Here is a 13,685-nt window from a genome sequence, read left to right on the forward strand (position 1 = left end):
TTGATATTGATCGTCTACTCGTTATTATATGTCGTTGGTTATAATATATAATATTAGAACATATGAAGAGTCGTTCTATTACTTTACTCATTAGAGTGGTTTTATGCAATCGATTAGTCGAAATACGAGTTGACTAAGAGAATACACTAAACATCACGGTAAACAATATAGTGTCTTTATTAGTTTTTTTTGTTATCATCCATATATTTATCGTACACTTACATATGTATATATATGTCGATCTTAATGCTTTTAATAATATGATTCATTTACAAAATCCATAACAAAATCAACATGACCCGACAAGGAATCAACCGGAAGTTGAATTAACGTTCAATAACGAATGGAGCCGATACTTCACAATGATCGAACTAAGGTCATTAGTGATTCAATTCGAGTACACTTGAGTCTACCCAAGCGTATATGAAACCCAAATATGACTTGCGCAAACCCGGTTAAAAATTGTCCACAAGAGATCATACCCGGTGATGGATCGATTCGTAAATGGAACGTTTAGACATGTCCGGCACCCGACAATCCCGTGATTCAAATGTGATCGACCCAGTTGAACAAAATCTGACCAATCACGACCTGGGACATTGACTGACAGAATCCCGACCTGTCCGAGTCTGACCTGTTTCGTCGATATACCCAGAACCTATTTGAGAACCTGTTTTGACAAATTGACACCACTATATTAAAACATTCACATGAACCAAAATTGACATAAGTGGATCCAAGTATCCCAACCTGAACCGTGATAATACAATCCGAATATAACGAGAAATTGGAGATGATCTGACTGAAACCCGGCCTGAAAGTGACACCTTTCCTTAATTATGTTGAAACATCTCTCAAATTTCTAACAAACTGTAAAATAAAATGCTTAATGAATAAGAAAAGGATGAAGAACGGAGGCAATACCCTGGATAACTTGTAACGCCTTCTTGTTTCTGCTACGCGTACAACGAAACCATATTTCAGCAAAAATCCATCTTCTCTATCGTATATTTTTTTTCTCTCTCTCTCATCACTGCTTTCTTCTGCCTTCAAAATTTAATTCAATCTTTGTTCTAGGGATTTGCTTCGCTAATTCTTGATTCAGAATCGTCTGATTAATTCCCCTCAAAAAAAAAAAAAAAAAGAATCTTCTGATTAATCCTCAATGTTCAGATTCTGGTACGTATTTATGTTAGTTCTTCATCATTTTTTTATTAATTAAATGCTTTATTTCATTAATTTTACTTTCTTCCTTTGCTTTTAACTATTCGTTTAATTGGAGTGTTTTGATTATTGTTTCGCGATTTTTTGATCGTATCAATTGTTCATGTTTCAGTTAATTGAATGATATTGTTGACTTTGTACTTGTTAGCCTTTGGATAAAATTGCTGAATTATATGAAATTTTGTGATTTCTGATGCTTTATTATCACGGATTTTCTGATCGTATCAATTGTTCATGCTTGATAAAGAGTCTGGAGAGAGTCTGAGGGATAAAGTGTAAAAACTGGAATGAATTTGGAGTGAATCTGAAGAATAAAAAGTAGTGGAAAGCTGATGTGGCATAGTCTGAAGTTTGGGTTTGAGTCTGAGGGATAAACACACCCTTAGAATGGAGTGAGAGAGATTATGTTCTGATATCAGCTGAAATTGTTTGTGTTCGATTGTTGGAATTTAGCAGAAGATCATAGTATATCCCTAGTTAACAACTTTATTTGCGTCCTTAAAAATTGATTCTGATTACACCCACCTAGTCGAGCACTGCAGACGTCGAATCTGAAACGGCTAACCAGGTGAGCAGTTATGTGGAGTTCTTGCTTTCATGCTGAGATATAATGCAAGGTTCATATTTGAACTAGGTTTCTTAGGATTATATATCAAAGGGTCCTTTTTATTTGATGAATATGGTTGATAACATTCTTGATTCCTGATGACCTTCTTATGAACTAAATAGCTGCCTTTGGCTCGCTGCCAAGGGTCAAATTTATGGTTTTAGGCAAGTTTCACTTTTCTAGATTACGTTACTAGGTTTCCTTTATTGATTCATAATTTCCTGCACTCTTTAACTGACGAAAGGCTTCACCAGAATAGTAGACATGGTAGATAATAATTGAGGAAGGGTTAAAAAATTTACATCTTGGAGATGTTCCTCTACCACAACAAGAGGAATTTGAGAGCTATTGACAAACTGAAGTTTGGATTAGATATCACATATTAAACATCTGCAGCATGTACTGTTAGAGAAATAGGGCGAAAACTTTTAGGCCCCCTTCCAAATCGTTGCTTCTAAGAGACTAAGTGCTTGTTGGGCTTCAAATATTATCATGGGTAATGAAAATCTCAAGAAATGGAGTACTCACATGTTTGGTTAACATAAATTTTGCAAAATGGAGGCATTTTAGCTTCCTAGGAATTTGAAGTTACCACAAAACACAGGAATTTATTTACTCACCCCAGCCCAGCCCCTTGGTCATTCATAATTTTCTTGTCAAATCCTAGAAAGTGCAAATCCTCTTATGTCAACCAAACAAGTTAATGGAATTTCAAAAGAACTTCCCGTGGAATTTTTACTGTCATGGGAACTTAATCGCCAATGCAACCAAACAACACTAAGATGGTCCACCGAAAGCAATTTAGTGATATGTACTACCTTCATTCCTTATGCGGTAGTATTGCATAATTATGCTATTACCTCCAAACAGATGTTAATTAGTTAACCTTGTCCCGGACAAGAAACTCATCATCTAGTTGAATCCAGTACTCTTCATGTTCTATGTTATCGTTTTTTTATCATTCTCGCTTTCCTGTGCGCGTCTCCCAATACCTCTTTGAACTTAAATATTTTCATTATATATTAGTAAAAATTATAACGATTGAATACTAATAATGTATTAATTGAGATGAATCAGACAAGACCCCACATGACTATATTTTTTCTTATAAATTGAACAAAATTGACAAGATTTTCTCCAAGTATGAATAGTGCCAAAATTCCAAGTAAGATAGATAAAAAAAACAGAGGGAGTATTTCTCAACAAGCTTTCTTGGCAGATTTTGTTACTTTTGCTCCAGGTCTTAACTTTTGTTCTTTTCCCCTTGTTATTATCTATGGTTGTTAGTCAAGGACTCAGGACTCTATAGACTATATGCATATGAAATGAACTAATGATTCTGCTTGTCAGTATATTTCAGTTTCATGTGAAATGCTATTTTCAGTGATTGAATATCGTTTGTTATAGAATGAGATTAATTACACAGACCTCTTAGCTTATGAGTTTTAAGCTTCTATAACTGCATCTTATATCGGTGGCGAGTATGTGTGGTAGGTATACAGGTGTTAGGCTACTCTTTCACAAAATTGTCTTAACTTGGTACATTTTTCCTACTTTGATGATGGCTGCCTACAGGGGATCTCAAGACCAGGGATCACAATCTCGTCCACAAGATGTCCCTGCGCAGTCATGGTATCCTCCTTCTGTAGTCGATTCCCCAAGTTCTTCTCGACCCTCGACACCTGGTAACAATTCATCCAGCAGTTACAATCTACAAAGGCCATCGGAAACGCCAGATTCTGGCTCACATGTCTCACCTGCTGAAGCTTCTGGAATTATTTTTGCACTTAGGGACAAGAGGTTAGATTTATAATGCATTAATTGTTTCATTGAGTGTGTAGAACTTGCTTAAAGGTTTAGTTACCCTTTTCTAAAACAGTCCCAAGTTTTATTTAGGCTATGTTGATTTTATGAGGCAAAAAAAAGGGTTTTAGCAAAAATAAGGCAAAGTTTAACATAGATGAGTTTGATGAAAATAAGATTAGTTTAGTGAAAATATAAGTAAAGTTCAGCTAAAATAAGACCAAATAGAAGGTAATAGTATATATTAGCAAAAATAATTTTCTCGTTTTAAAGAAGTAAAGCAGTAAGTTTAGTTTAGAAACATTATGTTGACCACTGATAACTGCAAAAGGTTTAGGTGTTAGGTTTTGTTCCTTTCACCTGTTAACCTCTTATTCGGTTTCATTCTGAAAATTTTGTTTTTGGATCGACTTGAAAGTATAGGTGTCAGATTAAAGAAAACTAACTGCAAACGAAGATAGGCATCCAATCAATAACACCATCCTCCTTAATTGTGAAGTTGTTGAGTGCTTTTAGGAAGTTGTTTAGTGCAATTTCTTTTACGTGCTGTGCAAGTTATAATTAGAAGAGTGGCTGTTGTGCTTGACTATACTTTTGTGGGAGTGAGTGAAGAATGTAGGAGTGAGTAAACATGAGTGCATCAAGTTGTGTGTGAATTTCCATTTCATTAGGGAGTTAGACGTCATGGATTCTTAGCGGCTTTGGTGGCTATTTAAATCTTTCTTTCTGGTAATGTCATTGAAACATAAGGGAGCGGGGGGATGAAAAGAGGATGAAGGGTCAAAAGTCTGGAATGAAATAAACAATTAACATTCTGAGAAAATCAGTAAGCTCATCCAACTCCCACGTCCCAACTCCCAATGCCGAGGGCTCCAAAAAAATGGAGTTTTAGGATAGGACATTACGCTCTCTGATAACAAGGCATTATGTAAAGTAGAGAGGTAAAACATGGGTAAAAGGATTTGAAAAGGCTTTTCCTCTGGAGACTTTCTGATATTGTATCTTTTAGCCATATTGCAATGATATTAAATTAACAGATTCTATTGTTTGGTTTTTTTTTTTTTATTATTATGCTAGGATCTCTTATCTTGTATTCTTTTGTTCAAGAGATTTGCAAATCCCTCCCCCCTTCCCAAAAAGAATGAAAGAAAAAAAAGACTTTCCTTTTAGCTACTCTTGCACTTTCAGCCAATCTCAGGGAACAATAAAGCTCCATAGGGTCTTTCTGTCCAGGTGCAGGTAGTCCGCATCTGTCATTAACCAGTATCAGATAGTAGTAATATGCCTCTCATCTTAGGACATTTAATTTCGTTGTTTTAGTTTAACTATTGGGAACTTATCTTCTTATCATGGTTGGAGAATCTTATTATTATAGTATGACTAGTTAACCTTTATAATCCAGGTGCAGGTAGTCCGCATCTGTGACTCACCAATATCATATAGTAGTAATACGCCTCTCATCCTAGGACATTTAATTTCGTTGTTTTAGTTTGACTATTGGGAACTTATCTTTTTATCATGGTTGGAGAATCTTATTATTATAGTATGTTTAATTAATCTGCTATAATCCCCTCAAAAAAAAAGTTAATCTGCTATAGGATGTGCCAGATTCCCAAAAAAAATTTATATTAAACTTTGGGTAGTGTACACTAGTCTCTCATGTAAGTTATGAATAATTATTTTTAAGGCCACACAGCCATGTGACTTTCCAATCTGAATTTTCTGGACTAGTGATTGGCGCATTAGCGGCTCTTGAAGAGGATGTTACTGTCACTTATATCTGAAGATCCCTTTGCTGGTTTTAGAAGGGTTTAATTTCATCAGACAGGATTATGCTAGTAATATGTAGTATTTTGCAAAGATCAATCCAATTATTTTAAAATGTAGTGGCAGCTGTAACTTGTAAATAAAATACACACGGTATACTATTACCTCTACCCAAAACAATCAGCCACATGTGTTGGAAGTCAATTTTCCTAACCTTTAACAAGTCATTTCTTGATAAAAGAATTATTTAAAGATGCTTACACACTTGGTCCTAGAGGGTTATAGTGGCAATGCTATACTAGTTTCTCAACAATGGCAGCACAAGGGGAAAAGATAATAGTCGAAGGCTCTGATAATACATGCTAAGGAGACAATGGTAAGTTCCTTACAACAAAAGCCAATTGAAGCGTAGGCCACCTTTCTTTAGTGTATTAGGACAATGCCCTAGTCCAATTTTTCACATGGAGAAAGCTTAGTCTCTCTCTTCCACTCCATCTTTCTCGAGGTAAAAAAGAAATTTGAGATAGTTAGTTTGATTGATAGACATTTAAGGACTTGATTAAACATATTCTAGATACGCTCAACTTATTTAAGAGCTGGGAATGTATTAGAATAGGACCTATGGTTTAGTCTAATGGGGCAGGTTATGTGATACTTGACCAGCCTCCTTGTTCAGTTGAATACTTGAATCAATTGATGATCTATTTGGCTTGAAATTAACTGCTCATGTATTCTGTCATGCTGTAGTGCTGATGACTTACGGAAGCTTTTGACCGACAAGGAGGCCTACAATCATTTTCTACTCTCTCTTGATCAAGTAAAGACTCAAAACAATGTGAGTTATCTTGATGGTCCATAAATCAAAATTTTGATATATTGTTATGAGGATTGTCATGTAATGGGAACACTGTTATCAGTGGTACTAAATATTAGATATTAAGGTTTGGTTACTTGGTGAATTATATTATGCTTTCCTAACCTTGAAATATTTATTCATCCCTTAATGTCACTTCTCTTAGGGCCTCATTTTGTTTTTTTAACTTTTAGTCAGGCCTGGGTTTCTGGATTTTTATATCCTTCCTCGAAGGAGCTGTTACTGCCAAAATGATGTACGGACACAAATTAAGTGTCATGACAGTAATATGAGCTCCAGAGTAGTTTTCAGATTTCGGGTAGAATATATGTTTCAGCTTGGACCTATTTTCCCATATTACAGAACTTAGTGCCCTTTTTTCTCGGGTCATCTCTTTCCTTTTCAAATGTATATATGGAAGCCTCCTTTATCTCTGTGTCGCAGCTAGCTTGGAAGCATATCACTGAAGATGAAATTGGTTTGGTTCTGGTTTGCTACCAACTAGTTGTTTTGTGCCCCTTCCCCACACGTTTTATTGGGTCTAATACCCTTTTACATTGGATCCTTCATGCATTATTGATATGACTGTTCTCTGAATTCAATGCAACTTCCAGAGAGTGGTAAAATACAATTGAGTGATTGACACATAAGAGGCTTGGTTGATGTATGGCTGGTGCCTGGTAGTCTGGTACATTTTTGTAATTGTTAAAAGGAGAGTTTAACTGGCGGGTAATAATAGGTAAAAGAATATTGACAAAAGGTAAACAAGTAACACACCTTCAGATATCTATTTGTTAGTCGAAGCTCAATTTCAATCACCAAGCATGGCAAGTATAATGAGTGAATTGGGAATTGGCACAAAAATCTGCTTCTATTTTTTTCTTAAATTCATTGTCAACCTGAGCTGAACTCTGTTGTAGGGCCTATTTTTATTACAAGAGTTTATTTTTCGACTCCTGATATGATGGGTGCTCTGGATTTTAATGAGATATTAAATATAAGATAAAATACTAGTAGTGTGCTGTGCTAAGTATAAAGGTCTGGAAAAAGAAGATCTAGGGATGTGTAGGATTGAGATGAATTTACCTAAGACCATTCACCACAAGACCTGGTTTTTTAAAGTGAAAGCTTGAAACAAAATAAGTTGAGGGCTTCGAGATATCCATAGATTAAATAATGTTAATTTTGGATGAACATGTTTATGGATGTCCTTGTTATGTTACTTCTCTAACCCGATAATAATAAGGTTTTTACTTGAATCTTTGTAGTCGGAGGATATGCTAATTCATATTTTCACCTGTTACATTTTATTTTGCATGGTCAGGTACGAGATGAATTGCGAAAGGCAACTCTCCAGCTTGCGAGTGAGTTTTTGTTTTTGTGATTACAGTTGTCATTTTTAATTGTTAATAAGGCTGAGCGATAACAAGATCTTGCGGTGATTGTAGGAGAGAATTTGGAGAAGGAACCACAGATTATGGAGCTTAGGAATCAGGTGAGATTGTCATATATGCTAATTGGAGAGCTGATGTCATTGACTTGACGTTTATGCCTGGAAAGGGCAGGAAATGATTAAAAACCTTCTTTTTCTGTTGATATTATTACAGTGCAGGATCATCCGCACAAGTGAGTTAGCTGATGCTCTAGAGAAATTGAACGACTTGGAGAGGCAAAAAGAAAAGATAATGAAGTGCTTTGCTCCAGCATCACTTCTGCATCAGTTGCAAGGTACTTTCTAGCACCGTAGACCAATGTCCTAGTTCTCTTATTTAGTTGGCTGTGAATTCCGAATAGCATCTCATTGTTAATCTACAGTAATTAAACTAGATCCTTGGGAGCAAATTAGATTTCAAAATCTGAAATCAATTGTGCTAGACTGCTAGTATTTAAAGTTCGCTGGTGGTGTTTCTCCCTCACCGCTTACCTGCTGTGGGATATTTTTAGCTACATGATTTAATTCCTTTTCATTTTTCTCCTTTTTCCCTTCTTGTTGAGATTTAGTTCACTCAGGAGCGAACTTTCAAGTGTTAGCCTCTCCCCCTCCCCATAGAAGAACAATACTATGGAGATATGGTACTTGATGAGCTATTTTGAGTGGGTTAGCTCCCTCCCTTTGCTTTTCATATCTCAAACGAAGCAAATAACAAGAGGATAATAACCGGCATTCCATGTGATTTATGCTCTCCAATCTGTTTTTAAATCTCTGTTTGCTTTAAGTCAATCAAATTGCTTTTGCTTGGCAGAGGCGATGAATAAAACGGATGAGGATTCTGAAGCCCTTCATAGCCAGTTCCTGGACAAGGAGATTGAGCTGGGGGTATTCATCCAGAAATACAAGAAATTACGTTCTCTATATCATCGTCGAGCGCTTACCCATCTTGCAGCCAAGACATCTTCAGTTGGATGACCTAGTTTGTCCTCTCAATGTGTACTGCGACGTTGATGTGCTCTGTACTATCTCGGTGTATTGCTGTTCTCTGATTAGCTGATATTTGTATTGGGAAGGGGGAGGGAGGGGGGAGTTGGATGTGTAAGTTCATTTTTTCCTTCTTGATGTTCATAAACACCTCTCCTCTGGATTGAGCAGGGAGGAAAGGGTGTGTTTGAAGTTTGAATATAGTAACGAATCATAGTTGGTTCTCATTTACCAAAAAGAAAAAGAAGGGAGAAGTCAGTATAGCTAGTGACTCATGACGACGGGAAGTATATATTTAGTTTTCCCTGATATATCTATTGAATTGTTTGTTTCTTATTCGAGAGGTTTCCGTTTGTTTTCTCAAGTCCACCAATGAAAGGAGAAAATAGGAAAATTTGTTAGAAATGATCTTTTGTATATCATTTTTAGTTAGATACAACTTTTTATAAATTTTCTAGAAACTCCAAACCTTCATTTTTGTTTTGAAAAATTCTAGTTGGTGACCTTGTGTTTTTCAAATTTCTAGATGGCGAAAGTTTTTCTTTTTCATTATAAGGGCATGTTCTCTTCGGCATAAAACAGCTGAACTGAACTGAACTTATTAGAGCTGAACTGAACTGAACTTATTGGAGCTGATAGCATTGTTTTGTCTTCTATTTTTGCAAAAACATGAAGTATTTCTTACCCCAAAATATGAAGCATGTTGCAACTTCATTGTCTTGTCTTCTTCTATTATGCAGCATCTATAAGCAAAAAAATGTTTCTACCCCCAAAATTTTTACAGACCTTACAAATGTTCCATGGTTTTTTGAATCAAGTCTTCAGGGACTTCCACTTCAGTTGGTAGCAACCTTAGATTGTCCAGTTTTTTTTTTTTTTTTTTTTTTTTTTTTTTTTTTTTTTTTTTTTAATACCTTTGTGTGGGTTTTGGTACTTATTACCACCACCACATTTGAGAACTTCAAACATAATATACTTGTAATGTAATCATGTGTAGCTTAGTGATTTTGGTTCAAAAGCATTAAATGCATCTTCAACTGCCTTCACAAGTTCATCTACATTAGAAGGAAAAGCTTTGTATTGCAATGATTGGATTGCTGCAAAAAAACCCAAATCTAAAACGTTTAAATTTGGGCTTTGGGCTAGCTAACATGTTAATCTGATATGGAACCCATCATTTGTTGCAGCTTCATGAATTCTGCATCATTGACATTGATATGGAGCCTTGCATTGTCTTGTTGGATCCATATTTCCTTGCATGAACATGCTGACCATTTTGCCCTTATAGCGGGCAACACTTCATTAATGAGCTTTAATCTGATAACCTCTTTAGTTATGCTCTGAATTGCTTTAGTTTCTGCTGTCCCTACATCCCTGTTGCATGAATTTCTTTTTGCATACTCAATCTAAGTGAAAGCAAATATTCCAATCCTCCCATCCCATACCATGACCCCATTTTCAGCAATAACTGGCCTACCTACAATTCCCTCGAACATAACTGTTGGAATAAACCTTTTGTTTTGACATGCCCGATAAGATTCTCCTTCCCATGGAAAAAAATAGAACTTTTGAGTTTGTTCGCTCATATAAACCCACTTCTCATCTATGTGTATGACATTATACATAAATGAAAATCTAGGTAATGAACAACAATTCTTGGAGTTATTTGGCCAAGTATAAAGCGAAGCCTATTGATCTTATGCTTATCTGAAAGTGATTGCTTAATACTACTTGTATGTACTCTTAACTTGCATGATTTCATTAGTCTATAGACAACAGAAATTCCAATCTCAAGTGCATTGGCTAAAGCTCTTATAGTTGTTAGTTTTTCAACTGGAATTGCCTTGATTTTTTCTAAATCCCATTCTTTCGGTTTTCTCCCTGCCCTTCCTTTTTTGTTGTTGTTAACATCAACTGCTAACCCTTGTTGCAACTGTGACTTAACTGTTGATTACAATCTCCAAAGTGTGACCCTAGTAACATTGTATTGTTCACACATTGTCTTGATTGCTCACTTAGGTAAAACACCATCAGTTGACATCATTAACAACCTATCAACTAAAAATTTCCTTCGGTCATTTATTAATTTTTTTTGTTTCCCTCTATGTCAAAATTAATAACATTAGTCCTATTTTCCGAGTTTGATGTGTTCTCTTCATTTTCACTTTCAGATTCAAATGAGAAGCATATCTCCATGTCTGAATCAATATCATCATCTTCAGGGTACAAGGACAAATATTCTTCCAGTTGAATGAGCTCTTCTACAACTATTTGTTCATCCATGGAATTGAATTTTTGGTGGCTCTGAAATGTGCTTTTGCTGCCACGTTGCTAGATAGCTGAACTTTTGTAAATTCTCTTCAGCTACAAATTTTAGAGAGAAGATTGAAGTGTGTAGTGGAATGTGTAAATTATTTTTTAGGATAGAAATTTTGTAAAGGGAGTTGCTGTCTTTTATAGATAGTTGACTTTTAAAATGTTAACTAAAGGTAACTTTTGAAATGTGAAAAGAAAGTGGATGGAAGAAGCCAAAAAATATAGCGCCACATCATTGCCCAACACTTTAATTTGGGGTTCACTTTTTCATCATGTTCAATATGTGGTGTGATTTTCTCTCTCCTCCTTTTGCTAATATAAAGAGTATTTATGACTTTTTGGCCTTTGAAAGTGATGTTTATTAATTATGTGCCCCAATTTCTATGTTTCACTTATTATGGAATGGAAGATATATATTAATTCCCGTATGTGAATTAATAAAATAAAGTTTCCAACCAATATGCTTGCATCAATATTCCATACAAACATGATATAAATCTCATAAAACAAATCTCATAATTAACATGTTCGCACAAAGGCATAAAACATGCAAAATCCAACATAATAGCAATCATATATGAACTTACATAGTTCCTATACATGATACTACACAACTTTCCTTCTTAAAATCATGATAGTACATCAATCAACACATAGGCATGTATGTACCTTGTGTAGACAAATTCATAGGCCACTTTAACAATCTTAAAAGTTGCATAGAGAGAATTCTCCGCCTAACACAACCAATAAAAATTCGTAATCAATACTCAAATAATTTTTAGCAACTTTAAAATACTTTACACCTCCTTTAAAAATAATTAAAAGTCGTTTTCATCATTAAAACTTCAATTAACAATACTTCCTAGCATAGTACTACTATACTAGTCATTAAAATCCTTAAAACTCCATTAATAATATCATTTTTAAAATTACAACAACATATAATTTATTAGAACTCCCTTGAAACATACTTAAACTTATAAGAATAATCAATTCCATAGTTTATAGCATACTACTATGATTTTCCAATCTTTAACACCCTAAAAATTCATGCTTTGATAATTAACCCAATTCCATAGTTTATAACATACTACCATGATTTTCCAATCTTTAACATCCAGAAATCCATGCTTTGATGATTAAAAATCCAATCTAAACATAATAATTAAATTTGAATTTTTATTTCTTCAAAGCATATATTATATAATCTTAGATTCATAATCAAATCATCAAATTGAAGCTTTTAAACATAATTAAACTAAAAACAAATCTTAAAAATACAATCATTAAATAAAACTTGAGAAGGAAAAAAGGTAATCAAACTAAAACAAAAAAAAGAAAAGAGCAAAGGGGTTGCCGGCGTGTGACGTGGCAGCGACACATGGTGGTTGGTGGTTGTTTGATTGAGGAAGGGAGGTTTCTTGTCGAAGAAGAAATCGTTTCTTGGAAGAGAAGAAGAAGAAAACGTGAGAGAGAGAAAATATGGGGCACAATTTTCTTGTTGTGTGGAATGAGGAGAGAAAAAATTATGTGCGAGGAAAATTTTGGGTTTAATATATTTATGTATTTGTTTTCCTTGTGAGCTTAGGAAAAGGCAAGCTTCTAACACAACTCGAAGTCCTTTTCCTAATCCAACTAGTGCTGGGATTCCTCAAACCCATTTAGACTCCTTTTTCAAATCCAAAAAGTATTTCCAATCTTTTTCAAAGCATGTTTAAACAAAATATTTGAACTTCTTCAAATCCTTAAAGTAATTCCTTTGACTTTCAAATAGTTAACCTTTTAAAAAAATGAATTATCTTAAAACTAAATTATATTTAAATATAAATATATATACTAAAATATGATTATAAAATCCATAAATTTGAGGGGGATTACACCAGGCTTGCTGCAAAGCATTGCTATGGCACCAAAACCACCTCAAAACCAAAACTCTACCTAGCTAAAGTAACTATATGAAAAAAATTACCAGGAGGATTTGGAAAGGTAAATGATAATCCCATGGCCCAACTTAAAGCTCTAAAACAAGAAGCGTTTGTCCTGGAATATCATGATTCCTTTGATGTTGTAGCAAGTAGGTTGGATCTAACAGAAGAACCTTTGCCGAATTTTCATCTGGAAGAGTTAGAGGAAGAACTTCGGCTCCTGGTTAGAATGTTTTCATCCAAATCAGTGTAGCAAATGATGTGCTTGGCCAAGCTCCAAGAAGCTTCCCACAAGGCTAAGAAGAAGAAAATACCTTCAAAACCACCCTTACTTCCTACCCCCACCAAAATATACCCCAGTTCCTCCCACTTTCCTAAACCTAACCAATTTAAAGCACCCCCTATAACAGCAACACTTTCAACAATAGAAGAACCCATACCTCAGTTTAGTTTAATGAGGGAAGAGCAAAAAACAATGCTTCTGGTGTGATGAGAAGTATGAGCCAGGGAATAAATGCAATGGAAAAAGGCCACAACTCTTCCATATAGATGTTGAAGATGATGAGGAGGAGAATGAAAAAGTAGATAAGGAAAAAATAGTTGACACAAAATGTGCTCATATATCAGTTCAAGCCTTGGATGGGGAGTCTACATTCTGAACCATGAGAGTCACTAGACACCAAGGGAAAAAAGAACCTTTGCAGCTAATGCTAAACAGTTGGAGTATACATAATTTCATTGATGATTCAAAGCTATAAAGTTGGACTGCAGACT

The 13,685-nt window shown here is 35.0% G+C and overlaps 1 protein-coding gene across 1 annotated transcript; it reads left to right on the top strand.

The window, feature by feature from the left end:
• Nucleotides 1-843: 843 nt before the first annotated feature.
• On the top strand, nt 844-9,006 carry LOC104883741 (vacuolar protein-sorting-associated protein 37 homolog 1). The gene is made up of 8 exons (XM_019247438.3): nt 844-1,005; nt 1,078-1,179; nt 3,407-3,631; nt 6,149-6,236; nt 7,579-7,618; nt 7,703-7,749; nt 7,862-7,982; nt 8,498-9,006. Exons 2-8 carry the CDS (start codon nt 1,166-1,168, stop codon nt 8,659-8,661), a joined length of 699 nt encoding a protein of 232 aa, XP_019102983.1. The 5' UTR covers nt 844-1,005; nt 1,078-1,165; the 3' UTR covers nt 8,662-9,006.
• The last annotated feature ends 4,679 nt before the right edge of the window (nt 9,007-13,685 follow it).

The sequence above is a fragment of the Beta vulgaris genome, chromosome 8, assembly GCF_026745355.1.
Source record: "Beta vulgaris subsp. vulgaris cultivar EL10 chromosome 8, EL10.2, whole genome shotgun sequence".
Lineage (NCBI taxonomy): Eukaryota > Viridiplantae > Streptophyta > Magnoliopsida > Caryophyllales > Amaranthaceae > Beta > Beta vulgaris.

Excerpts from the sequence above, each read along its gene's own strand:
- LOC104883741 (XM_019247438.3), top strand. Across the intron at positions 7,750-7,861 it reads TTATGGAGCTTAGGAATCAG|TGCAGGATCATCCGCACAAG; the intron begins GTGAGATTGTCA and ends ATATTATTACAG. Across the intron at positions 7,983-8,497 it reads ACTTCTGCATCAGTTGCAAG|AGGCGATGAATAAAACGGAT; the intron begins GTACTTTCTAGC and ends TTTGCTTGGCAG.